This window comes from Zea mays, chromosome 7, assembly GCF_902167145.1.
Source record: "Zea mays cultivar B73 chromosome 7, Zm-B73-REFERENCE-NAM-5.0, whole genome shotgun sequence".
Classification (NCBI taxonomy): Eukaryota; Viridiplantae; Streptophyta; class Magnoliopsida; order Poales; family Poaceae; genus Zea; species Zea mays.
The window spans coordinates 93,779,167-93,806,503 of NC_050102.1; the positions used below are offsets into that span (position 1 = coordinate 93,779,167).

Here is a 27,337-nt window from a genome sequence, read left to right on the forward strand (position 1 = left end):
AACGCTGTCATTGGCTTCGCAATCTTCGAAAACCCTTCAATGAATCGCCGATAATATCCGGCCATTCCAATGAAGCTCTTGATTCCTCTAGCATCTGTTGGTGCTTTCCAGTTCAGAATGTCTGCCACTTTCTTCGGATCCACAGCCAATCCTTCTTTGTTGATTATGTGACCCAAGAACAGGACTTCACTGATCCAGAACTCACACTTGCTCAACTTTGCATACAACTGGTGCTCTCGCAATCTCTGCAACACCATCCTCAAATGATCTGCATGCTCTTCTTCACTTTGAGAATAAACCAGAATGTCATCAATGAATACCACCACGAACTTATCAAGATAATCCATGAATACACTGTTCATCAAGTTCATAAAGAATGCTGGCGCATTGGTCAAACCAAAAGACATCACTGTGAACTCATATAAACCATACTTGGTAATGAATGCCGTCTTCGGAATGTCCGAAGGTCGGATCCTGAGCTGATGATAACCTGACCTCAGATCGATCTTGGAGAACACACTGGCTCCTCTCAACTGGTCGAACAGATCTTCTATTCTGGGCAAGGGATACTTGTTCTTGATCGTGACTTCATTCAAAGCTCGATAATCGATACACATCCTCTTAGTACCATCTTTCTTCTCCACAAACAAGACAGGGGCGGCCCAAGGCGAGGTGCTTGGCCGGATGTAACCTTTCTCTGACAGCTCATCAATTTGCTTCTTAAGTTCATCCAACTCTGGTCCAGATATTCTGTAAGCTCTCTTAGAGATGGGGGCGGTTCCAGGAAGAAGCTCTATAGCAAATTCAACTTTCCGCTCTGGTGGCATACCCGGTAAATCCTTTGGAAACACATCTGGGAATTCAGACACAACCTTGATACTCTCAATTGGGTCTGCTTCACTGCTATCAACAGCCATCTGATAACAACTTCCTTTCTTTGGCTCAGGCGGGACTAACTCGGTCACCACTTCCTCTCCTAGTGGGGACACCAACTTGATGGTCCTTTTATCACAACTGATAACTGCCTGATACTTATCTAACCAATTCATCCCTAGGATGACATCTATTCCCTGAGTACCCATTACTATAAGGTTGGCGGGAAACGCTATCCCCCTTATTTCCACACTTACATTTAAACAAATGCTATCAGCTCGAATTCTACCACCGGCTGAGTCAATTTGAATGGGGGTTAACATGGTAGTAGTTGGAAGATTATGTGCTTCTACCCATGATGCAGTAATGAAAGAATGTGTTGCTCCAGTATCAAATAACACTTCTGCAATATGGGAATCGACTGGGAACATACCTACTGTCATGCCGGGGGTCTCCTGAACTGCTTCAGCTTCCAAGTGATTCAATCTTCCATGATTATAGCGCTGCTGAGAGCGATTGCCTGCTCCAGGCTGAGGCACATTCTGCTTTGCTGGGGCATTGGGGCCTGACTGCTGCTGGGCTGCCTTCTTCGGACATTGCATCACCCAGTGGCCTTGCTCTCCACAGTGGAAACATGCCCTGTTTCCAACTTGAGCTGGTGCTGCCTGACTGTTCTGCTGATTTGCTGGGGCAGGAAGACGAGGTGCTTGCTGATTCTGCTTCTGAAACTGACCTCCTGACTGATTGCTCTGACGGTTCTGGTACTGATGCTGAGGATACTGCCTTTGGAACTGCTGATACTGCTGACGCTGCTGATGCTGCTGAGGTGGACGCTGGTTCTGCCTGAACTGCTGAGGTTGATTGCCTGAGAAACGGGGACGGCTGCTGCTTCCAGGCTGGGGTCCACTGATCTTGCGCTTACGATCTTCCATCTCCTTGCGCTTCCTTTCTGTCATGATTGCTCTGTCAATCAGGTGCTGGAATGTCGGGAAGGTGTGATTCATCAGCTGATACTGCAGAGGGTCAACCAAGCCTCTCAGGAAACGGTACTGTCGCTTGGCGTCGGTATTGACATCTTCGGGAGCGTAGCGAGACAATTGCAGAAACCTGTCCCGATACTCACTGACAGACGATGACCCTTGCTTAAGGGCCAGGAACTCCTCCTTCTTCACTGTCATCAGACCTGCAGGAACATGGTACTGACGAAAGCTACCCCTGAATTCTTCCCAGGTGATGGTGTCGGGGTTGGCATGGGTGGCGAGGTAAGACTCCCACCATGACTGGGCTGCTCCTCTCAACAGACGGGGACCATACAGAACTTTCTCCCTGTCATCGCACTGAGCGGTATGCAACTCCCGCTCCACAGTGCGCAGCCAATCTTCAGCATCCATGGGGTCAGAAGAGTGAGCGAACGTTGGTGGATGACCTCTCATGAATTCAGCACGCTTATCTCTAGGCATCTGAGGCATCTGAGGCTGGGGTGGTGCTTGCTGCTGCTGCTGCTGCTGCTGCTGAATGGCGGCCAGAGTCTGACCGATAGCTTGAACTGCCTGAGTCTGCATCAGAAACATCTGCTCAATCGACATCGGGGGCGGGGGCGGCAGGTGCTGCTGCTGGGGCACCTCATCCTGCGGAGCGGCTCGCTCCTGCTGAGCACGCCTTCCTCCTCTACGCCTGTTCTCTGACATCTGCAGAACGCAACCACACATCAGAACTGATCTGGCAAAGCTTGCAGCATAAGAAAAGAGTATAGAATTCTCCAACAGCACTGAACAGATGAGCATCTTCACTGATCTCCAACACAGACCACACAGCTTCTCAGATAAAGAGGAAAGGAGAATAATGGGTTTCCCAACTATATAACTAACTTTATTGACATAGTATGTAAACCAAAATGCAGGGGATACCCACACTCTGGTGACAATCATTACAAAGATCCAAACCAAACATAGTTCATCATGACAAACATAGATGCACAGGATATAGCAAACTACCCTGTCTAACTAAAACTAACTAAGATCGAGGCTAACGCTAAGACTGAAGCTTCCATGTATATATTTCGTATTAATTACAAGATCCAACTCTAACGATCTATGGTTCTAGGTTGATCTTGGTTTTGCAGGCGGGATTGCCATAAGACTGGTGTCCACGCTGAGGTGAGCGGTACGGGTGCTGAGTCCCAACGGGAGCGGGGGATCCACCGTCCAGAAAACGACGTTCCGCGCGCTCAGCCCGCAGCAGGGCGATCTCAGCACGAGCCCTACTCAGCTCGTCTAATGCATGGTCCAGCTCCGTGTTTAGCACGGCGGCTAGGTTGACTGTGCTGCTCAACCTAGGATTGCCCTCACCGACGGGTGAGACAATCACGCCTCCTGTGCTGCCAGATGAACGGCGGGGGTAATACTTCAGGTCAAGACCGTCAGCTGCCCCACCGAAAACCGAGCAGTAGTGCGAAAGCGCACGCCGTGCAGCATCTTGCATGGCTGCCTCAGCTGAGTCCCGCTCAGAGATAGAATAGTGCTCTGAACAGGCCTCTGCACCCTGGAGACTGTCCTCCGGGCAGCGCACCAAGCAAGTCGCCTCCCAGCGGTCCGGGTAGACCCCGCGACTATGCTGGTAGACCACACAGCGATACTCGACGGACCAAGTATGCCGGTCAAATGCCCGACGTAGCAGGGTGTCGAGCGCATCATGGAAGTGACACCCGCGAGCAGCGTCGCGAGTGATGGGTCGAGCAACCCATCCTTCCGGCTCAGGATTAGCAGAGAAGTCGGTGTCGTGGCTCGAGCTGTCGTCGCCTCCTCCGTCGTCTGGGTCTCCCCCAGCAGCTACTCCAGAAGCTGGGGCGCCCAGTGGTGGTGCAGGGGGCGGCTCCAGAGAAAGCACAGGGGAGCAGCTCCTCACAGACTCTATCTCCTGGTGGAGCGAGAGGGAAGAGCTCCGCTGCTCCTGTCGTCGACGTTCCTGCTCCTCACGCAGGCGGTGGTGTAGTCTCTCCAAGTGGCTGGACTGTCCGGCCACGGGACGGCGAAGCGGACGCTCAGCAAGGCGGGAGGGTAAGAAGGGGATGACTGACTTTCGTGCAGTGTGTCTAAGTCGAGCCATCTACAAAAGACATCGCAAGCAAAAGGGTGAGAACAGAATTAATATGACCAGCAAGTAATGAATCATAAGTAAATGAAGGATTGGAATAAAACATGATTTTTAGCAAGGTATAGTATATAGTAGAACATAGGTTTGGTCAGTAGGACCAACTTTTGAAGGGATATCAAAGTCAAGGAAGAGACAGAGGTCTATAATCCTTAGAACGACCATTCTACTCTAGGTTAGCGGTCCTACAGTCAGCACGGCTCTGATACCACTTATGTCACACCCGGTTTTTAGAAGGCAAACCGAATGCGAACCATGTACGTGCCAGGATCAGTTATTCACGTACACAGCAGTTACATAATATGGACATCATCACACAGTGCTCAAAATAATATTAAAAGGGGAAATAATAGTCGATTACATCATACGTCTGAGACGTCCATATAGTTCTTACAATAAATCAAAGTGCGGAAAAGAAACGTAGATAACGCGGCCTTCACAGGCAGCCGACTGGGGGTTGCCGCTAACCCACACCTAGAACTCGTCGTAATCTTGGAACTCCTGGAAGTCTCCTTCCACAGCTTCATCTTCGCCTGAGCAGTGGTTGCAATGCTGACAACCTGGGGGGGGGGGGGGTTTGGTGTGTAGAGCAAGGGTGAGTACACATCAACATACTCAGCAAGTATCCTGTTTGGCTGTAGTGGACTAGCTTTATGTGGGGATAAGTCAAGCAGTTGCTTTTAGTTGGTCAGGTTATTACTTACTAGTAGAAAGCCAGGTTTTAACATTAACCCAAGTTATTAGCCCAATGTATCCTTTCCAAACGGAAAGAATACCACTTACCAGCACCATAATCATAACCAGATTCAACAGTCTCATAACCACCTGTACCACAATATCTCTGATCAAGTACCACTAATCATTGGAGCTCCCTTGGCCGCTCATAACCGCGAGCACGGCTGATATATCAGTTTCATAACACTCTGCAGAGGTTGTGCACTTTACCCACAAGCCGTGATTCCCATTCTGCCCGGAGATCATGACTCTCCATTGATCACTACCAAGGTGATCCAGCAGGGCATCACTACGAAGCCTTTACAAAGATTCCCCGGGGCTGTAGCCACCCGTTAGGTTTCCTAAATGCACCGCACTCCTCCCCAAGGGGCGAACCCAAACTTGGCAGAGCGAGCCGCATACACCGAGCCCCATTGACGGCACGACGGCTAAGTGAACTACACCCCGGATCCTCTAATTATTCAGCTAAGGGCACCCCATTCCACCCTCATGGTTGCACTGTTTTCCCGGGCGGTCATCCATAGAACAGGTCCTTACGGAGAGGCACTCGAGAAACCGCTCGAGTCCCCTTGAAAACCACAAGTATAATCATAAAGAAGAGCGGGAAAACAGCGTATCATAGATAATCACATCATGTTCATTGATTAGAGTTGAGCAATAGCATCAGACTAAGTAGTAATAATCCGACCCAAATAGGTAAACAAGGACATGGATAACAAAAGCTAGTCAATCCTTAGGTATAAATGTGTAAAGCGGGAGGTGAATTAAAGAATGAATAGGACATAGATAGGTCAAAGGACACTTGCCTCCACCAAACGACTGCTGCTCAGGGGCTTCTCCTGCGAATTCCTCGGGCTCTTCGACCGGATCGTTCTCTATGCGAGCGCAAACATACATACATACATCCACATATTTAATACAAAAGAACAGTACACCATACAAGATAACAAATAAAGCGAATATGCATCAAGTATGACATTCGATAACGCATTTGTTATGGTTAGAAAGAAACGGGAAAGGTCTCGCAGGGGGGGTTAAATCTTATGCACTAATGACACAATTGGTTTTTAACAAAAGAATTCTGTTACATATACACTAATGGAAACCTAATCACTTTTAGTTGATCAACATTGCACAGGGTAAACAATTAACTACGTGCATCAATAGCATAACGGAATTTTAAATTAAACTTCCTATTTTCCCATAGCATGAACAGTGATTAGCCTACTTAAAATACAGTAATCATGATTACAGAAAGTAAATAAAATAAAATAAAAAAAAATAATAAAAAAAAAAACAGAAGGGGGGGGCGGTTGAACCGGCCCTAGGCGGGGCGCGGGCGCGGGCGGCTGAACCGGCGGGCAGGGAGGCGGCGCAGGGGGCGGCCGAGCCGGGGGGCGGGGCGGCCGAACCGGCGGGCAGGGAGGCGGCCGAACCGGCCATGGGGAAAGGGGAGAGGGGATGGGGGAGGGAGGAGAGAGGGAGGGGGAGCTCACCGGGGAGGGGCGCGACGGCGAGGGGCGGCCGGCGGCAGGGGCGGCCGAGGGCGGCGGTTGGGCAGGGGGCGGCGGCGGCTTAGGGCAGGGGTAGGGGCGGCGGCTTAGGGAGAGGGAGAGAAAATGAGAGAAAATGAGAGGGAGAGGGAGAGGGTTTGGGGAAAAAGGGGAGGTGGGGGGGGCGGTTGGGCCTATTGGGCCCAGGGGGGGCGCGCAGGGGCGGCTGGGCCGGCCGGGGTCGGCCCACGGCGCGGGAGAGAGAAAAAAAAAGGAAGAGAGAGAGAAAAGAGAAAGAAAAGAGAAAGAAAACATTTTCGAAATCCGATTCTTCTACATGAATGCATTTGCACTTTCAAAGCAATCAAAGGAAATGCAAGGTTCGGCATGGTGCATCGAGCAACATAAAGCATTTAGGGTTTTTCTTACACGGGAAATCCAAACCGAATCCCGCTAGAACTTTGGAAAAGGTCAAGGTTTAGCGAGGGAAAAAGAAAAGGAAAGGTAACGCCCGAATTTTGGCGAGTAAAGAAAAGAAAAAATTCAACTGCAAAATTCGGGGCGTTACACTTGTGTGCTTATTGCTTGTGATTTGTTTGTCCTTTCCCTTTCGAAGTTTCTCTTGCACTACTCTTGGCTAATTCTATTTGGTGTTGCTTTAAGTTAAATTCTCATTTAGTGAAGCAACTCATTGCAAGAGAGAACTTGTGTTATTGCTCTTCTTGCCTAAGCCCTCTTGCTTTATTCTCATAGACTTATTAGTACTACTGATTTATCAATTCCACATTATTTGAAAACAATACTCTTTACAAGCAAGGACTTAGTTTTTATACTCCGATAATTTTATATCTTGTTCTAACCACTAATCAAGGGATCTAGTTGGGGGATAAAGTTTTAATTTTTAGGTTCCGCCTATCCACCCCCCCTCTAGGCGAATTTTAATTGGTATCAGAGCTAGGCACTTCAAATTGAGTCTAACAACTCGAAGTGATGGCTCAAAGGAGGTACCAAAAGAACAAGAACACAACTCGGAAGGAGGTAACTCTTGAGATATTACTTTCCGATTGTTCTAACTATGATTCATGGTGTACTAGTGTACTAAATGCTTTTAGAACTCTAGATTCACGATTAGAACAAATTATAGACAAGAGTATCATACCCTCTGATTATGATGCTTCCGAGGAACATCAAAGATGTATACGCTTAAACCATCTAGCTATTGACATCTTAGGTAATTCTCTTAGCGAAGAAGATTATCATGCCTTCATTACAAATTATGATGAACATATTCCTGATGCGCATGATATTTGGACTAGAATTAAAAATAAATTTGATGAGTCCAAATATGATAGTTCATTTTGTGCTTCTACTTCCTTTGGTCTTTGTGATACTAACCCTTGCAAGGAAGAAGAAGATAAATGATGGAGACCAAACGATGAATCCACCTCTCCAAAAGGTTTGTCTTCCCATTTCGATTCCCACATGTGTTGTGTGGCTAATGAAAATGATAGCGGAAGCACAAACGAGGGTGAGGAGGAAGAAGGAAGCTCTGTGCAACTCTACGCTCGCCTAAGCCAAGAAGATAAGCCAGTCATGCTCAAACTTCTAGAAAGAGCGAAAGAGGAAAGCAAAGCTCGTCAAATGCTAGAAGATATTCTCTCCATCAAAATGCAATACTTTGACGAGTTGACTAAAGAACATGAGGAGCTAAAGTGCTCTCATGTTGATTTGGTCCAAAGGTATGAAACTATTTCAATTGAGCAAGATAACGCTTTACATTGTATCGCTCAATTAGTAAATAGTAATACCTTGCTTAAGGACCAAGTAGAAAAGCTAAAAGTTGAAAATCTAGCTTTTCGAGAAAAATATGATATGCTCCTATGCTCTCATGAAAATCTTATGGATGATCATATCATATTAAACATTACTCATGAGGTTGTGATAGAAAACTTAAAATCCCAACAACCTCACTCTTGCACATGTATTCAAATTGAAACTACATTACCATGTGCTAATGCTTGTTGTCCGTCGACAAGCAAATCTTCCTTTGAGCTAGAATCTGCAGGAGCAAACGATGATACATATCAAAAGCTCAAAGAAGAAAATGAGAGGCTAAAAATGAGCTTGACACAACTAAAAGGGAAATGCATTGCTCAACCTTCTCAAGATAACCGTGATCACATGGTGAAGAAGTTTGAGACGGGAACAACCGTGGCATGCACTAAATCCCTTGAAGAAAATGTCAAGGACTTGAGGATTGCCAAGAGGAGGGAACAAAAGAAGAAAATCAATACCTCTTCCAAAAGCCTCAACCATGCCTCCATAAAAGGTAACATCCAAGGTAACAATCAAGTCACACTTCATACAAATAGAAATAAGAAGTGTAGTGAATGCTTTGAAAAGGGGCACTTGATTAAATCATGTCCCTATATTAAAAATGGCTTGATTATTAACAAGGATGATAAACTTTGTTTTAAATGTTCAAAAAAGGGACACTTTATTAAATCTTGTCCCTATTTGAAACAAAAAGGCATAGGGCTAGAAAAGAAAATATTTACTAACCATGTAGCAAGCAAGAAACAAGGAAGGAAGAAATCTTCAAGACTTGAAGATCGCCTTTGCTACATATGCCGAAAGAAGGGACATCAATGCAAGGATTGTCCCATTGGTAACTATTCCACTCCTAGCTTGTCAATTAATTCTCATGTAACTAGGCAACCCAAAATTGCAACTTGTGCTAGAAAGGTAATGAGTTTACCAAGCGCTAACACAAAGGACTTTTTGGATCCTAGATCTTTGTTGACTAACCATAATGGACCCATCAAGCAATGGGTACCAAAACATGCTTGACAAGCTTTGCAGGAGAATGAGATGATATGAAACTTTGGGGTGCTTGAGAGAGTCAACTCAATTCTTATTAACTCAAGCTATCAATCTTCAATGATCTATATCCATGAGTGACCCAAGGTTATTTTTCAAATTACTATATCTTAAACTCATATCATCTCGAAGGAGGATATTGATGTTGTAGGAAATAACGAATTAATCCTATGCCGAAAAGTCAAGACCTACAACATGGAGGAAAGTCAAAGGATGGTAACATGTATGCTTTTAAGTGCAAATATTTTAGAATATCATTTCTTATATGTCTTGTGTAATCACATAGAAAAATTAAGCACTTCAAATTATATCACCATTCTTTGATGAAATTCCACGCATATGGTAGATTGTATATTCATCATTTCTATACCATAGCAATCTACATGCTTTAAATTGTTGTAAGTTCCTCATGGCATGCTTTTTTAACTAATCATCATATTATTGCCATGTTCTAGATATAGAGAGTTATTCCATGTTCTTAAAAGAATAAGGTGTCACGTAAAGAATTCAATTCCTTAGGACATTTATAAAGGGAATCTCTCTTTATATTTAGAAATCGTGAGACTAACGTTTTTATATAAATAACCTAAGTAGTCTCACATTTAGAGAATAAGTTTCTCTTTGGAGTGCGCAATATAACATAAAAGGAAAAATCAATCCAATGACTTATGTTGTTATGCTTCTTGCTTACATTGGATATGATTCTTCTAAATTTATCGCTCTCCATGTTATGAATTAGATTTATTCCCATAACCTTAAAGAACTAGCTATGCTTGTTTTATAAGTTAAAACTAGGCACCCTTCAAGGAATAATCTAGTTCATATCATAAAGTTTCCATGCTGTAGTAATCCACTTTTCATTCCTTATCAAAATGATTACAAAAAAGGGGAAGCTAGTGCTTGTGTTGCTATTAACATTTCTCTTGAGCCTACTTATGAAAATCTACAAGAGAGTAAGTGCAAGGTTAAAGCCACAAGCCTCAAAGGGTACTCTTCACCCAAAGGAAGAAAGGTAAAAGCAAAGGTATGGGAACTCATCTTCTTAATCAAATATAGTTCCCATCAATGGTTGTTTACTCTAATTTATCATATTCTACCTATGTGAAGAATAGATTCTGTATTGAACCAAAGTAGGCTAGATGTGCATTCAATCTCATTCTCATAAATGCACTTGTCCATTAGAATCTATTTCATGCCTTTGCTATATATGTTCTCATATCGACTTGCCTCCAAGTAATGATTAATAAATTCAATATGAAGAAGTAAATTTCCTGTGATTGATCAAAATATTTAAAAAATGCATATTTCTTTTGATGTGCACTAATGTTAAGAAGTTTACTTCATGTCTATGTGACTTATGGATGATGGATTATTCTTATTTTCTATCTAAAGAAACCATCATTCATCATTTACTCCCTTGTGCTATTAACATCTTTCTTGAGTATTTTCAATAAGTTTGGAAGGAAAAAGAAACAACTACAAAGGGAGGACACTCACATGAAAGAGAAAGACATCAAGTGCAACAACACCTACTTGGACAATGAGATTTTCAAAACATCAATAGTGTGGTTGTGAGTATTCTAAATCTTTTTCATTGTGAGAATACCAGGCATAAATTGTGTATTGCAAATCCTTTTAGCCTTGATCAAAGATAAATAGTGCTTCTCCCTATTTGTCTTTAAAAATAAGTGCATTCACCCATTTCTTTCATTCTTGATGCATATCTTTAGGGGGAGCCTATTTCTATATATTGATTATATTGAGACTAGCACGTTATCTTAGTAATCTCATATAGTCTCTTGTATGAGAACAAGTTTCTCATAAGGAATGCTACTTCATTTCAATCCAACTTGGTAAAATAATGTCACCTTTATCAAGGATTGTAGCTTTCAATATTAAAGTGGCATATTTATTGGATTCTCCTATTTTTTGAGCTTGTTTGAAAATCTAATGCCTATGTTGTTCTTTTGATCGCATCTGTTATTTGATCATTGAATAACTTCAATTATCACTTATGCTTCTTAGTGCCTCATGTAATTTCAATTTAATTTCAATCGACATCTATCTTGATATGCACTAAGTTAAAAGGAGAATTCATGATATATTTATGCAATTTGTGATCTACTTGATATCTAAAAACAATGACTTAGAAAAGGATCACTAGTTGTAGAACTCTCTCTTGTGCGAAATATTTCCATATATTGTCTTAAGTATAGGTCTTAAGCAACTAAGACTAAGGACAAAGCACAATGAAGAGAGCATCTATATGCGAAGGTACAAAAGGGTAAAACAACTTCCTCACATTTTAACTTGTACCTAAATCTTCCTTTCTGTGCATATCTTGTATAAAAGGAAGAGAAAGCATGTCCATGTATTAACCCTGCTTCATACCTAGTTTAACTTCTCAAACATTCATTCTTGCATCTTTGTTTAAACTCGGTGAAGTAATTTTATTGTCCAAGAGCCTAAAGCTTAACCTTGTAACGAGGATAAGCTGCCTTCGTTCCAAAGGTGGATGGTCCTTAAGCCTCTTTGAAATCCTTAAGGGTAAATACTTGAGATATTCACAGGATGCTTTCATAAGTGCATCAATTGTCATGAGCATCACACTTATATTATGACACAATGCACTTCACATTCTCTATGATATAGACATGATTTCATTAACCTAATTATGTGCACTTGGCGTTTAAGACCAAAAATTAGTATTCCTCTCAAAGCACATATTTAGGGGGAGCAATCTATATTATATAGAATTGTTTAAACTTAATTGACATATCTTTTTAATCATATCTCTTTCCTTTAGTACATTTGCATATTTCTTATCTCTCTTTGTGCCAAGGCTAAGACTAATATGTTTTCATGAGCATCTCATGTATTAAGTCTTAGATTGAAAGGGAAATGGAGTATTCGGCAAAGACATTGCTTCCACTCAACGCTATTGGTATTATCCTTCCTTGCCGGTATTCCGCCAACCCTCCAAATTTGGTATAATTTTCACTCATATATTATTTGCCAAAGGGGGAGAGAAAGTAAAAGGGCTTATATTTCACTCTAAGTATCCGTTTTTGGCGATTCATGCCAAAGGGGGAGAAAGTATTAGCCCAAAGCAAAAGGACCGCACCACCACCTAATTTTAAACTAATGATTTACAAATTGGTATTCTATTGTGTTCAAAAGGGGGAGAAAGTAGTATTTTCAAAATTGATATCTTAAAACCCTCTTGAACACTAAGAGGAGGATTTTATTGAGGAGGAGTTTTGTTTAGTCAAAGGAAAAGCATTTGAAACAGGGGGAGAAAATTTCAAATCTTGAAAATGCTTCTCAAAATCTTATTCATTTACCTTTGACTATTTGCAAAAGGACTTTGAAAAGAATTTACAAGAGAATTTGCAAAAACAAAACATGTGGTGCAAGTGTGGTCCAAAATGTTAAAAATATAAAGAAACAATCCATGAATATCTTATGAGAATTTATATTGGCTCAATTCTAAGTAACCTTTGCACTTACAATTATGCAAACTAGTTCAATTATGCACTTCTATACTTGCTTTGGTTTGTGTTGGCATCAATCACCAAAAAGGGGGAGATTGAAAGGGAATTAGGCTTACACCTATTTCCTAATTGATTTTGGTGGTTGAATTGCCCAACACAAATAATTGGACTAACTAGTTTGCTCTAGTCTATAAGTTCTACAGGTGCCAAAGGTTCACGATAAGTCAATAAAAAGACCAAGAAAGGGTTCAAACAAAGAGAGCAAAAGACAACCCAAAGGCACCCTGGTCTGGCGCACCGGACTGTCCGGTGCACCACCGGACAGTGTCCGGTGCACCAGGGCACTTGAAGCTCGAACTCTTCACGTTCGGGTTTCCCAGGCGCAGCTCCGCTATAATTCACCGGACTGTCCGGTGTGCCACCGGACAGTGTCCGGTGCACCACTGGACTGTCCGGTGCACCAGCGGAGCAACAGCTATCTACACGCAACGGTCGACTCTGCAAAGTGAACAATGGAATTCAGATGTCAGAGCAGCGAGTCAGAGGGGCACCGGACTGTCCAGTGCCACATGAGGACAAAGCCTCCAACGGTCGACCAGCTCCAACCCTAACGGATAAGATGACGTGGCGGCGCACCTGACATTGTCCGGTGCGCCCTTCGCCAGCACACTTCACCAACGGCTAGATTTTGGTTGGTGGCTATAAATACCACCCCAACCGGCCACTTCAAGGAGTGGGAGCCCAAGCAACACTCCAAGTCATCTAGTTGACATACTCAAGCCCTCCCAACCATATATATTCATTGATCCATCCTATACACAAGATTTAGACCACTACAACCAACACAAGTGCCACAAAGAGAGAGCAAGCAAAAGAGAGCTACTCATTTGAGTTTAGCACTAGTGCCTTGTGAGATTCATTGAGAGATAGTGTGTGCTATATCTTTGTGTTCATTTGTGCGTGGAGTATTGACTCCCATTGAACTTCCTCCAAAGTTTTGGAGGCCTTGTAAAAGCTAGCAAGAGACACCAAAGAGTGTGGTGATCCTTGCGGGGTCTTAAGTGATCCTTGAGAAGAAGAAGAGCTCGCCGATCTTGAGTGATCGGTGGAGAGAGGGAAAGGGTTGAAAAAGACCCGTCCTTAGTGGACTCCTCAACGGGGACTAGGCCTTCGAGGGCCGAACCTCGGTAAAACAAATCACTCGTGTCTCGTGTGCTTATTGCTTGTGATTTGTTTGTCCTTTCCCTTTCGAATTTTCTCTTGCACTACTCTTGGCTAATTCTATTTGGTGTTGCTTTAAGTTAAATTCTCATTTAGTGAAGCAACTCATTGCAAGAGAGAACTGGTGTTATTGCTCTTCTTGCCTAAGACCTCTTGCTTTATTCTCATAGACTTATTAGTACTATTGATTTATCAATTCCGCATTATTTGAAAACAATACTCTTTACAAGCAAGGACTTAGTTTTTATACTCCGATAATTTTATATCTTGTTCTAACCACTAATCAAGGGATCTAGTTGGGGGATAAAGTTTTAATTTTCAGGTTCCACCTATCCACCCCCCCTCTAGGCGACTTTCAATGACAACGTAATGTTATATGTGACTAACGTGTGTTTTGCAGAGACAAATGGTAAGTTAGGTCGCATTACAGGTAGAAGTACTACAACGGTGAAAACAATCCCGGAGATAAAAACTCGAAGCGACGGCTAAAACGACGAAACAAAAGGTGAAGGACTACGGAGTCCGAGTGTCAAGGAGATGTGGACACTCGTGATTTAGTTAGGTCTTTTATTCTCTTTTAGCTGTACTATAAAGAGGGGTTGTCGATGAGTAGTTTGACCAAGAGAGTTCTAGTGTAGTGTTGGTGCACAATCACACTCACATACAGTGCTAGGTGTCACTCTAGAACTCACTCACAAGTTAGAACGAAAACTGATTTGAAAATCAACTGAAAAACAAGAGGTAGGGTTTCTGGCCCTGGGGCACCGGACTGTCCGGTGCACCATCTGCCAGGTGGGCCAGGCTGGCCCAGGGGAAGGCCTCCCCGGGCAGCAAAACCCGAGCGCGACTAGTTCAGAAGTGAATTATAGTGGCGCACCGGACAGTGCACCGGACTGTCCGGTGTACACCAGACAGTGACTGTTCACTGTCTAGTGTGCCATGAGTCCAACGGCTAACTGTCAGAACTAGCCGTTGGAAACGACCGTTGGCGCACCGGTGACGCACCGGACTGTCTGTCGCGCCCGTGCGCAGTGAAATGCCTGTAACAGCTAGTTGGTGGGTGAGGGCTTTTTATACCCCTCCACCCACCATATTCAATGTCTTGCATCCCACATTTATTCCAGCACATTGCTAGAGCATTGCAAGCACCAAAAGCCTAGTGAGGAGATTAGAGAATCTTAATCCCGCATTTGTTCCTCATTAGCGTTAGCGAGAGCCACCTAGAGCACACACCACTTGCATTAGGCTTCTCTTGGTCAAGCGAAAGTCTACGGCTTGTTACTCTTGGTGATCGGCATCACCTAGACGGCTTGGTGGCGTTGGGAGCTCGGTGATCACCGTGAAGATCTTGTTGGTGACCCGACTCAAGTTTGTAAGCGGTCTCGAGGGATCCACCGCGCCGGAGTGGCAAAGGATCATCTCATAGTGAGCACTTGGTTCTTGCGAGGACCAAGGGGGAGCGATACCCTTGCGCGGGTGCTCTAACGAGGACTAGTGGAGAGTGCCGACTCTTTGATACCTCGGGAAAAATTGGAAGAGTCTTCTAAACCTTGCTTTACATTCCGCACTTAATTCAAGCACTTTATATTGTGTATTTGTTTAGCAAGTATTTGAAGTATTGTCTTAGCATTATTGTATTTCTAGTATTATTATCTTAATGCTAGTTGTTGGGGTGAAGTTGGGCTCTTGCTTAGCTCTTGCTTAGATTTTAATTAGTGTTGATTTTTAGAAAAGCCCAATTCACCCCCCTCTTGGGCATCGTGATCCTTTGAAATGGCAAGTTGGCATTTGGCAATAGGATCAAACCTGTGAATAACAGGTTACTAAGAAGCTAACGCCTAACATCAATGGTAAGTTGGCAATAGGAAACAAAAATAGATACAAAGATGCACCTTCTCTTCTCTATCCTGGTGGCCAACGGCTCAAAGCAGCAGCACAGTAGAGGATAGTGGCCCTGGCTTTAGAGAAGTAGCAATGTAGCACAGCAAAGGAACACCTTCTGACCTTCACCCAGCCATAGGCCCGCAAAAGAGCCTCTAGCATTCAGCAGAGAGGCAGCAGCACAGCAGAATGCACTCTCCAAGCATGGGTTGCGGCTCGGATGTAGAGGTTGATCCTTGCTCCAAGTTCATAATGTGTTTGGAGTCTTTGATTATAAGTTCAAAGCTCACAAACTTCCCAATCACCTCCTCGGGAGACATCTTTTCATACATAGGATTCTCATGGATTAGTTGTGCTTAAGTAGGATTATGGAAGACATGTGACCTTAGAATGACTTTGAATATCTCATGGTCATCCCACTTGGTGCTCCCAAGGCTGAGGGACTTGATTCACCATTACCTTGAGCCGGTTGTACATAGCTTGTGGCTCCTCTCCTTTGTTGAGGACAAAACAACCGAGTTCCCCCTCGATCATCTTCCGCTTGGTGATCTTGGTGACTAAGTGTCCTTCGTGCGCGGTGTAAGGAAAATGGACCCCAGGCCATTTGGCTCAATAGGTTTTGGTGTTTTATGATCAACATAACCTATGGACTAATGTGTTTGCTAGTGTTTATGTTTATAGTTCACATGATACGAAGAGGATTGGACTAAGGCACTAAGGATGCAACACCTTAAATGAAGACAAAAAAAGAGCTTAGAAGTCCAAGACTCAAGAACAAAAGAAGCCCAAAGAATTAGCAAAGAAATCCATGAAGTGGACAGTCAGCCAGCGCTCTGGTGGCGCACCGAACAGTAAACAGTACATGTCCGGTGTGCACCGGACTGTTCGGTGGGACACCCGGACAGTCTGCACAGAGAGGCCCACATCGGGCGCTCTCGGGCTGCAGCACCGGACTGTCCAGTGTGCACAGAACACTCTAGCAACGAACGGATCCAACGATCGACTACTGCAGACCTCAATGGTCGGTTGACGTGGTTGGGCACCGGATAGTGAACAGTGCTTGTCCGGTGCGCCCGTCGATAGAAAGCTGCTTCTTTCTGTCAACCGGCTAGAAGTGTGGGGGGAGGCTATAAATACCCCCCAACCGGGCATTTGGAGGTGTGGGAGCCCAAGCAACATACCAAGGCATAGTATAGACATTTCCAAGTGCACATACACCCAAGTGCTTAATAGAATCACTCGGTGATTAGCGTAGGTGCTTTGTGAAGTGCTTAGGTTAGTTAGACCACTTTAGCGCTTGCTCTAGGTGAATCCTAGTTAGTTGAGTGAGTTTAGAAAAAACACACAATCCCTCGGCTCTTGTGTGAGTCGTTGTAATTGTACCGAGTGGAGGCGAGAGTCTTGGGAGACCATGGCAACCGAGTTTGTGTCATGGCCTCCACCGTGTACCAGAGGGAACGAGGCCATCGGCGTTTTCGGCCGGAAGCTCGATAGTGGAGACAACGGGGAGAGTCCGAGAGGAGCCGGAAGCGGAGCACCACATGCGCGTGGAGAAGGCTCGCGACTCTCTACGGAGTTACTTGACTGTGGTGCCTTGCCCTCGCGCGGGCTTCCCTTTGCGTAGGGGCACCAACGAGGATTAGTCGGAACCTTGCGTGTTTCCGGATACCTCGGTAAAAATACCGGTGTCATCCACGAGAGTTTGCATCTCTACCTTGCTCTTTAGCTTCCGCATTTATATTAAGCATTTAAGGTTTAATCTTGTCTTTATACTTAGATTGTTTAGGATTGAAACTTAGATATTATGGTAGAGATAGCAACACTTAGACAAAACCTAGTTTGCACATTCTAGATTGTTTATTTGCATAGGTTTTGTTCTAGGGATTTATTTGTGGTCTAGTTTATAAAAAGTTTTAGAAGTCCTAATTCACCCCCATTAGGCGTCACCTGTTTCCTTTAATTGGTATCAGAGCCTGGTTTGGCTCATTTGAAACGCTTCAGCCTCACCGCTAAAAGAGCCGATAGTTTTTAGAGAAAGGGATGGATACCCATATGCCACCACACTTCGATGGCACTAACTTCCCATATTATAGTGCTAGAATGGCTTGTTACCTAGAGGCCATTGATCTTGGTGTTTAGAGATTCACTCGTGACGGGATGAAACCACCCAAAAATCCCGAGAAACCCACCACGAGTGAGGAAAAAGAAATTCATTTAAATGCTAGAGCCAAAAATTGCTTGTATGAATCTCTTAGCATGGATATTTCTAATCAAAATTTTACATTAAAAGTTGCTAATGAGATTTGGCTAAAATTGCATGAGCTCCATGACGGCACATCAAATGTCCGTGAGCAAAAACATTTCCTAGTCTTAAATGAGTATAATTATTTTGCTATGAAGGATAATGAGCTTGTTAGAGATATGTATTCTCGTTTGAATCTAGTCATCAATGAGCTCAATTCTATTGGCATTAATAAGCTAGGTGATGCGGATATTGTGAGGAAGATTATCTCCCTGCTACCACATCAAAGATACGGGAGCATCATCACTATTCTTCACAACATGGAGGACTTGAGTACAATGACCCTGACCATTATGATTGGGAAAATTGTGGCATTTGAGATGTCACAGAAAATGGTTCGACAAGAGGAGCCAACTTCTTCATGACCATATGCTTTTGTATGTGATGAAAGAAAAGGCAAAAATAAGGCTCCCACTCCAAGTTCCTCAAGTGAAGAAGAGGAAGAAAAAGAAAGCGATGATGATGAAGATAATCAACCATCAACATCATCCTTTGAGGATGAAGAAACAACCCGACGCATTGGAAAGGTAATGGGGATGATCCGCAAGATTAATCTAATGGGTGTGCCCTTGCAGGTCGAGGATCTTCTCTTTAACATTGACAGGAAAAAGCAAAGAAAGAGAGGATGCTTCGCATGCGGGGAGAAGGGTCACTTGAGAGACAACTGTCCAAATATGGCCGAACCTACCAAAGGGAGGAGCAAAGGCAAGACGCTTACAAGTGTCAAAACTTGGGATGATTCTTCAAGCGAAGATGAACCTCCAAGGACACGCAGCCATCGATCCTCATCACGCTCATCCCAGTCATCACTCAAGTGCCTTATGGAAAGATGTAAAATGAGTATTCCATCCTCTAGTGATGATAGAGTAGTGATGATGAAGGTGAGGGAAAGCCCTCCGTAGATGAGCTTGCGGAAGCCATAAAAAATTTTCAGGATGTTTGCACTAAACAAAAAGCTCAACTTAAAATTTGAAAAATAAGTTGATTAGCTCTCAAAATGATTATAATGGTTTGTTAGAAAAATTCGAAACATTTGCAAATTTGAATTGTGAGCTATCAACTAAAATTGAGCAAATAGAATCTAGTGCTCCATCCACTGCTACCGATGATGTCCTTATTAAAAGAATGAAAAACTTAAGGCTAAGCTAGCTAGCTCCTAAGAAGCCATTAAAAATTTGCTAGGGAAAATGGAAATTCTTAGCATACACAATGAAGAGCTAAGTACAAAGCTAGAAAACATTGGTAGCACCCCAGAAGTATCTTTGGTTGAAATACCTGAAATTATTAAGAAAGATGCTTCTACTTCTTGCTTTGATTTAATTGATAATTCTAATCCCTGCAATCAAGTTCTTGTTAAGAATGTTGTTATAGAAACATGTTCGAACGAGATTGCAATGGAGAATGAGCAATTAAAGCAAGAGGTGGCTCACCTTGGGAAGGCCTTGTATGACAAGAAAGGCAAAGCCAAACAAATCCAACCTCCTCAGGATAACACCACTGCAGGATTGAACAAGCTTGTGGAGGGCGAAACTGTGATTTGTAGGCTATGTCACAAGGAAGACCACAAGTCTTTCCAATGCAAGGCGAAGACTAGGGATAAGCAAAAGCCAACAAGCAAAATCTCCAACACCTACATCAACAAGGTGGACAAAAAGGCTGCTACACCATACTTAATCAAGAAGAAAAATAATGGAAAGGTGATAGCAATCAAGGTCAACAAACAAGCCAACAAAGGGAAAGGGACCAAACACATCTGGGTGTCAAAGAAAATTATTTCAACCATGAAAAGCACCAAGAAGGTTTGGATCCCAAGAGGGTAGTGAGGAGTCCGAAGGACATCGGGAAATTTAGAGACTTGGCAAAATTGGAATGTATATCATGGGATATATCGTAATGGATCAAGTCTATTGTCAAGTGGGTCAGTGCATACTTTGGACCCAAATTTCCCCACCCATGACTAAGGTAACTAGATTTATTGTATTTCATGTTTAGATATGCGTATATATTATTCCTGTATCTAGTTTTTACCTTTCATACCTAGTGCTACAATTTGTATTTACTTTTGATTAAAAATGCATGCATACTAGGTAAATCATATGGTAGGATTGCTCACTTTCGATTCATATTCTTGAGCAAACCTACATGGTTTAAAATGTCTAATTAAGCATGGCACATAGCTTACGTAATTTTCTTAAGAAAATGATACATCAATTGATATTTTCATATGACATATACTACAAGTGGTATAATACTTCAATTGTGTTTCAATTGGTATCATTTAACTTATATGTGCCAAAGCTCAGATTATAGATAATTTATCCCTCTTGACATCAAATCGAAGTGCATGTCTCCTACAAGTATTCAAAACTTGTATGCACATTTTCAAGGGGTGGTTACTCTATAATCTAAGTCTTTGAGACTAATACATGTTTTCAAGTCTATTATATGTAGTAGTCTCATTGAAGGAAAATGGAGTCCCCGGAGAAAGACAATAAGCTTCCACTGCAAATCTACAAGTATCCCTATGTCTCACATGTCTACAATTGGCCTTTATTTGGCTTTCAATTGGTATCTTTGAGACTACATTTGGTATCATTTACATGTCTTCTCCAATATTTGATTAGACTATATTTCACATCCTATACTTCCCATGTTGCTATAAATACATATGTTGTTAAATCATATTTTGTTACCTATGCATAAGGCAAGTTAATCTAATGAAATCATGTCTTGTTCCTCTATGTCTCACTTACTTTTTCCTAAGTAGAATATCTCTATCAAAGGGAGTATTTATTAGTCTCTATAGGGGGAGAAATTTCTTCCAAAAGGAGAACACTCATCTAGGCAAGTAATATTTTAGTGCTTAACTTGATGAATTTTTCAAGAGGGCAAGTTTTAGTTGCTTCCTACATACTTTTAATGTCTTCCTTTTCGGTGCTTGATGCCAAAGGGGTATATGTTTAGGGACCAAAGCAATGGAAATTATATCAAACACCAAACACCTCCAATTAAAATTTTGATCTTTCAAGTGGTTTTGGTCTGAAATAGGAAGCTTGTGAATTATGGAGTTAGGGGGAGGCTTAAGTCTATAATAGCACTTTGTGGGCACACTCATGCATCCTAGCAAGTAGATTGAATATTTTCATTCACATGTTTGTTATATTTACTTGCTTTGGTTGTGTTGTCCTCAATCACCAAAGAGGGGAAGACTGTAAGGAAAATGGACCCCGAGCCATTTAGCTCAATAGGTTTTGGTGTTTAATGATTAACATAACCGTTGAAAAGGCCACGTAGGTCGTGTCTCTTTCAACCCTTTCCCTCTCTTAAATGGTCACTTAGACCAGTTGAGTGCTTTTTCTTAATCTCGAGGGTCACTTAGATCCCACAAGGATCACCACACAATTAGGTGTCTCTTGCTATCTTTACAAGTCATTGAGAATTTAGGAGAGACAGAAAGCATGATCAAGAAATCAAGCAACAAAGAGCGATAAATTAAACACTAGCTCACACTCTCTAGAACCTCTCACAAGGCACTTAGTCACTAATGGACACAATCACAATTGTTGCACTTGGAAGATCTTTAATACTTGTGTGAGGATTTGGAGTGAAGTCTAGCTCTTTGCAATGAATGTGGAAGTTGGAATGCTTGGACGTCTTGAATGGAGGTGGTTGGGGTTGTATTAGCCACCAACCACTTCCTATCCATTGCCAAGGTTCTACCACGCGCGGACGGTCCGCGCCTTTCCGCCGGACAGTCCGCCCCTGCACATCAACAACAAGGTTTTCAACGGTTAGTAGTAACGACTATATCAACGGTTATAAGCACATTAAATACGTCTTCAGATGTCATATAAAGCAGTCATGGACGGTCCAGGCGTGCCCCGGACGGTCTACGAGGATGCTAAAAATGAAATTTATCGAACCCGGCACCTTCGGATTTTTCTGGTTTTCAATGGACGGATGGTCCGCGCTAGAGAGCCCAACGGTCCATGCTTGGTCCCGAATGGTGCTCTTCTCTCCTTCAGATAGTCCATAGTAGAAGATTGATTTTCAACATAGTTCATGTTCGAGGTGTCGCGGACGGTCCACCATAGGGGGCCAGACGGTCCACGATAGGTTGATTTCAAGGTTGAACTTTCTTTGAGTGTTTTCTGAGTACATAAATTTGTAACTTAGCAAACTAGTTAGTCCATAAGGATGTGATGGTCATCAATTACCAAAACATGTGTGGAAATGATTTTTATACTAATTTCCCTTTCACTCATGCATCGCTATGGTTTCTATATATCATATATGTAGACATTGCTAAATATGATAGTTATTTAAACATGGTCCAAATCCATAGACTAGGTGAGTGTAAATAGTAATAGGTGTGAGGTCAAACAAGATGAAGTTTTTCACTCTTTTTTCCCACGCTCCCGAGATCAGGAATGGTGTGGGAAGAGGTACTGTACTATAGATCGCCAAATGGGTTGTTCCTAGCAGGCTGGCTTGAGGCACAACCTATTAGTAGTCACAGACTGGTGCGACACAAATTTAAAGTGGGTCTGTGTCGTTCATGGACCGTCTTCTCGGTCCGCAGTGTCGGCTCGGTTTAGCACATTTTTTATATTTTAAAATCATCAGTACATTTATATTTATAATATCCATCTCTTATTTGGCACGAAAACAACAAGAGGCATAGTAATTAGGTTGTGGACGCTTGTTCCTAGCGACCAAGGATTGATCCCTAGTGAGCTTGTCATTTTTGCATTGTAGAAGGTGGGGTGGGTGACACACAATGATTTTTCCACTTAAGGCCTTGTTCGCTTATTCCCAATACGCATGGATTGGATGAGTTTGGAAAAAATTATGAAGAAGTTTGACTTGCGTGGGATTCAAACCCATCCAATCCCACTCAATCCACATGGATTTAAGGCTAACCGAACAAGCCCTAAATGTAATAGAGATTTCATGTCCCAATAACTTTTATCTCTTCACAAAAGGTATATTCATCTTAGATCATAGTAGAATATATGTTTTTATTAATATAGAGAGAGATATAATAATTTTGAGTCACGCAACTAGTCATAACAATCTATTTTTAAATGCTCTCATTCTCATATGAATTTTATAATATATAACAAAGTTACCAATAATTTGGAGGTATATATATATAATTTTTTTATTCGGTTCGTCGTGTTTTTGGGCGTGCCATGCTTAAGTTGTAGTATCTAGATACTGTCTGATTCAGTCTATAAATATTTCGTACTGTGCTAGTCCAAAAAATATTGATTCAAAGCACGATGGACCTAGATCTTGTCGGCCCAGCTTAGCCCAACTTTAAGCTCTACTGGCTTCCTTGTCATCATCACAGTTTACTTTCTCAGGCGAGATCAATGAATTTCTAGATTTTTTTTTCTCATTTTCACTACTTACCCAAAAACGAATTTCGATTCAGATTTAAATGGGTTTCGATCCAAAATATAAAATACAAAAGTCAAATTTTGGTCAACAAAACAAAATTTGGAACAGTCCAAATGACATTGTGAACCTTGGTCATCGTCGGCCCTGCGAGACCTTGCATATGGCCTTGCCTAGATGGTAGTGGGGCCTTCTAGGTCCATAGGAACGATGTGGCTGTGGGCGCTGGCGCAACGAGAAGGTAGTGATGGCGGGTGCACACACGAGGAAGGGATGTGTGACGTCCTCGGCCCAAATTTCCCCTGCGCCGAGTGAGTCACCAAGAGTACCAGGGAATCGAAGAAGATAGGCGAGAAGTTGGAGGAAGCAAAGGGTGGAGCAAGCAAGAAGAACATGTATGTGGAGGTAAGTAGTTTGTTATGATTCTGATATGCCTTCATCACCGAGTTTACAGAGTACTTATATCCGGCCAAATGGGGCAATTACAATCCACGGCCCACAATACCACAATTTCACAATACTATGACCTGTACACTGATCTATCAGAGTTATTAAAACTTCACCCAGTTTGGACGCCTCCCCGCACTTCGCGGGCTCACGGCCACGCCTGCGGCGACGCGTGCCCGGGCCTCAGACCCAATTTTTTTTGTCCTTCCTGTCCGACTCCGACCTACGGCCAATCGCCATCCAGATTCCCGCGCCATCCCTCCCTCCACACTGCTACCTCCTCCTCCCGACCTCGCTGCGGTCGCCAGTGCTGGGCCGAGTAAGCTCTAATTCACCCTGAGCGATGCACAGGCGTGACATCCGCCTCGCACCCTTGAGTATCATCTAGTCCCTAGATTGATGTAGCAGGAAACTTTGCACGCAAAACATAATAGTCTTCCCATGCCGACATATCTACTGATAGCTTACTCCACTTGATCAATAGTCTCTACTAACTATTAAGAGTACAGTGTAGACTGCCCCCGCCCTTCCCCCAACCGCAATTCCCCTCCCTACGCGCGCAGATCACGCGCCCGGCGCGCAGGCCCGCCGCCATGCCCTTACGAATCCCGCCGCGAAACCCTACGCGCGCGGATCACGCGCCGCCGCGCACGCCCGCCGCCATGCCCCTACAGCACACCTGCCTCTCTACGCGCGGGTGATCCGCCCGCACAGCCCTCCGCAAACCCGCCACGGCCGCCGCGAACGCCGCTAACTACCTGCCCGCAAGCCGCAATCCCGCCCGCCGCGGCCGTAGCAGCCGCCGTGACCTCCACGAAACGCCCGCCCGACGGTTGCCGCACGCCATGTTCGACCCTACAGCCACGACCTACCGCACGTCTTCCTCCCCTACGTCCTCCAGTCGCACGAGTTACATGCGTTCTCAACAGTCGCGTGATCCCGCCTCGCCTCACCGCCGCCCTGCGTGATCCGAGCGCGCAGGGGAGGCGAGCTCAGCTGAGATGACTGAGTGGTTACGGGGGGTGGGTGCAGGCGCTGCGGGGCAAGGACCTCAACGACATGTTCCCGGTGACGGACGCGGAGGCGCCACCCACCGCCAACCCCCGCGGCTTCGCCAACCTCCTCTGGAAGCAGCTCGACCACCTCGGGTGCGTGTGTCGCGCTCTGATTTCCGCTTTGCGATTTCGACGTCCTTCGCCGGTTGAGCTGATGGAACTCTTCGGCGACTGAATGCAGGAACGCGGGGTTCGATCTGGCGCTCTTCCGGGTGGACGCGTATGGTCTACCTGCACGCCGACTTTGCCTCGCCCCTCGCCTGGGACATCGACCACTGGTTCCCGTGCGCCAGTAAGGAATCGCTACGATCTGATTATTGTTTTTCACTTCTTTTGCTTGTTTTTCTTTTCAGACTCGAACACTCTTACTGAGTACTGACCGCTTCATCGGTGGTTCTGGATGTTTGCAGGGGGAGGGAAGACGGTGCCGAGCAATCAGCGGATAATGCAGTGGCAGGTGTGCAGGAAGAAGCAGAACAAGCTCGAGTTCCTCATGCCGTGGTGGGATCTGCAGCTCGGCGTCTCTGTCAACCAGTTCCTGTCCATCTTCGCCTCGAAGAATTCCGACTTCAGGTACGCTTGCTGGTGCCCAGCGTTCGGCCGCTGGCTACTGTGGGAGCTTAGCCTTACTGTACCTCTTCTCTTGGCCGTGCAGAAACAGAGCATTGGCGTTCTTGTTTACCCATGGCGCCAGCGAGGAACTGAGCTCGCTGCAGGTGGTGGAGGCACACGCGTTCCCTCAGCACTTCTCTGAGATGAAAACGAAAGTAGGGCTCGCCCCTGCTGCAATTGTTTCCTCTAGGGGTTCTGACAACTCGGTGCTGACGATATATTTCCGTTGCAACGCACGGGCACCCATCTAGTTGAACAATAGTTACATTCCCCTTCTTTACCAAATGGCGTTCCAATATAGATTCAGGCACTAAAACGACCTCTTCTGACCCCATAGCCTCAGGCAATGTTGAAACCACAGGGGAATTGTCAGGAACCTGATGCTTCAGCTGAGAAACGTGGAAAACCGGGTGGAGCTTAGCTAAATCAGGCAACTGCAACTTGTAAGCAACTGATCCAATTCTCTCCACAATCACAAAAGGTCCAAAATATTTGTAAGAAAGCTTGGCACAAGGTCTGTAGGCAATAGAAGACTGTGTATATGTCTATAGTTTTAGAAAACACTGTCTCCAACCTGAAACTGTCTAAGACCTATTCTTATAGGCATATAGCTTCATTTTGTTTTGAGATGCAGCCAAGTGAGATTTGATTATGGAATGAAAATCTTGCCTAGCCTGCAGTGTTGAGTGTATCTCTAAGGGTGTATTTGGTTTGAGAAATGAAGTGATTCATCTTCTTCTCACTCCTCACATTTTTATTTGGTTTGTTGAATAGAATAAGTTGATCCATCACCACCACATTCCTCATAAGCTAATAATTAGTATATACATGAGGAGTGGGTTGATTCCACCAAAATTAATGGAATGAACTTATGATGCATCATCTCATTAAGTATTGGGTGACTCCACAAACCAAACACACCATAAAGATCTATCAGCAGTCACACCTAGATTCCAATTAGGAAGCAATCCCACATTAGGCTCGAGCCCATATAATGCCTTAAAAGGAGAGCATTTTAAAGAAGTGTGGTAACTAGAGTTGTACCACAGCTCGGAAAGAGAATCATGGACAGCACATCGTAGAAATATTTCCAAGCACTGATTAACTGTTTAGTTTGGCCATTAGATTGTGGATAGTATGCCGAACTGAGCTGCAATTTGGTGCCCATAGATTTAAAAAATTCTTGCCAAAACAAACTTGTGAACACTTTATCTCTGTCTAAAACAATAGATTTAGGAACACCAAGAAGCTAGACCACATGAGAGAAGAATAACTATGCTACTTGGGGAGCTAAAAATGGGTGCTTAAGTGGGACAAAATGAGCATACTTAGTTAGTTTGTCCACCACCACCATAATGACAGAAAACACATTAGATTTAGGCAATCCCTCAATGAAGTCCATGGATATGTCCTGCCAAGCATTGTCTAGTATAGGCAAGGGTTGAAAGAGTCCAGTATATTTGCAATGTTCCCCTTTGGCTCTTTGACAAACTTGGCACCGCTTAACAAATTCCTCAACATCTGCCTTAATCCTAGGCCAATAGAAAGCCTTTTAACTCTTTGATATGTAGCATGAAACCCAAAATGTCCTCCAATAGATGATGCATGAAATGCTGAGACAATTTTGGTTTGAAGAGTGGCAGTATTACCTACATATAACTGTTGATGTCCATAAATGAGCCCAGCAGATAAGAAATAACCTTGGGCATTTGGTGAAGTAACAACTAGTTCCCTCAATAGTTGTTGAGCGGTAGTATCAGCTATATAGGAATCAGTCATTTGCTGCATCCA

General features: G+C 43.8%; 1 protein-coding gene across 1 annotated transcript; it reads left to right on the plus strand.

The window, feature by feature from the left end:
• The first annotated feature begins 24,487 nt into the window (after window positions 1-24,487).
• LOC109940922 (uncharacterized) lies at window positions 24,488-25,807 on the plus strand. The gene is made up of 4 exons (XM_020541299.2): window positions 24,488-25,027; window positions 25,116-25,226; window positions 25,345-25,507; window positions 25,590-25,807. Exons 2-4 carry the CDS (start codon window positions 25,157-25,159, stop codon window positions 25,795-25,797), a joined length of 441 nt encoding a protein of 146 aa, XP_020396888.2. The 5' UTR covers window positions 24,488-25,027; window positions 25,116-25,156; the 3' UTR covers window positions 25,798-25,807.
• Window positions 25,808-27,337: the final 1,530 nt, after the last annotated feature.

Excerpts from the sequence above, each read along its gene's own strand:
- LOC109940922 (XM_020541299.2), top strand. The coding sequence starts at position 25,157 with ATGGTCTACCTGCACGCCGACTTTGCCTCGCCCCTCGCCTGGGACATC. Across the intron at positions 25,227-25,344 it reads CCACTGGTTCCCGTGCGCCA|GGGGAGGGAAGACGGTGCCG; the intron begins GTAAGGAATCGC and ends GGATGTTTGCAG. Across the intron at positions 25,508-25,589 it reads TCGAAGAATTCCGACTTCAG|AAACAGAGCATTGGCGTTCT; the intron begins GTACGCTTGCTG and ends TTGGCCGTGCAG.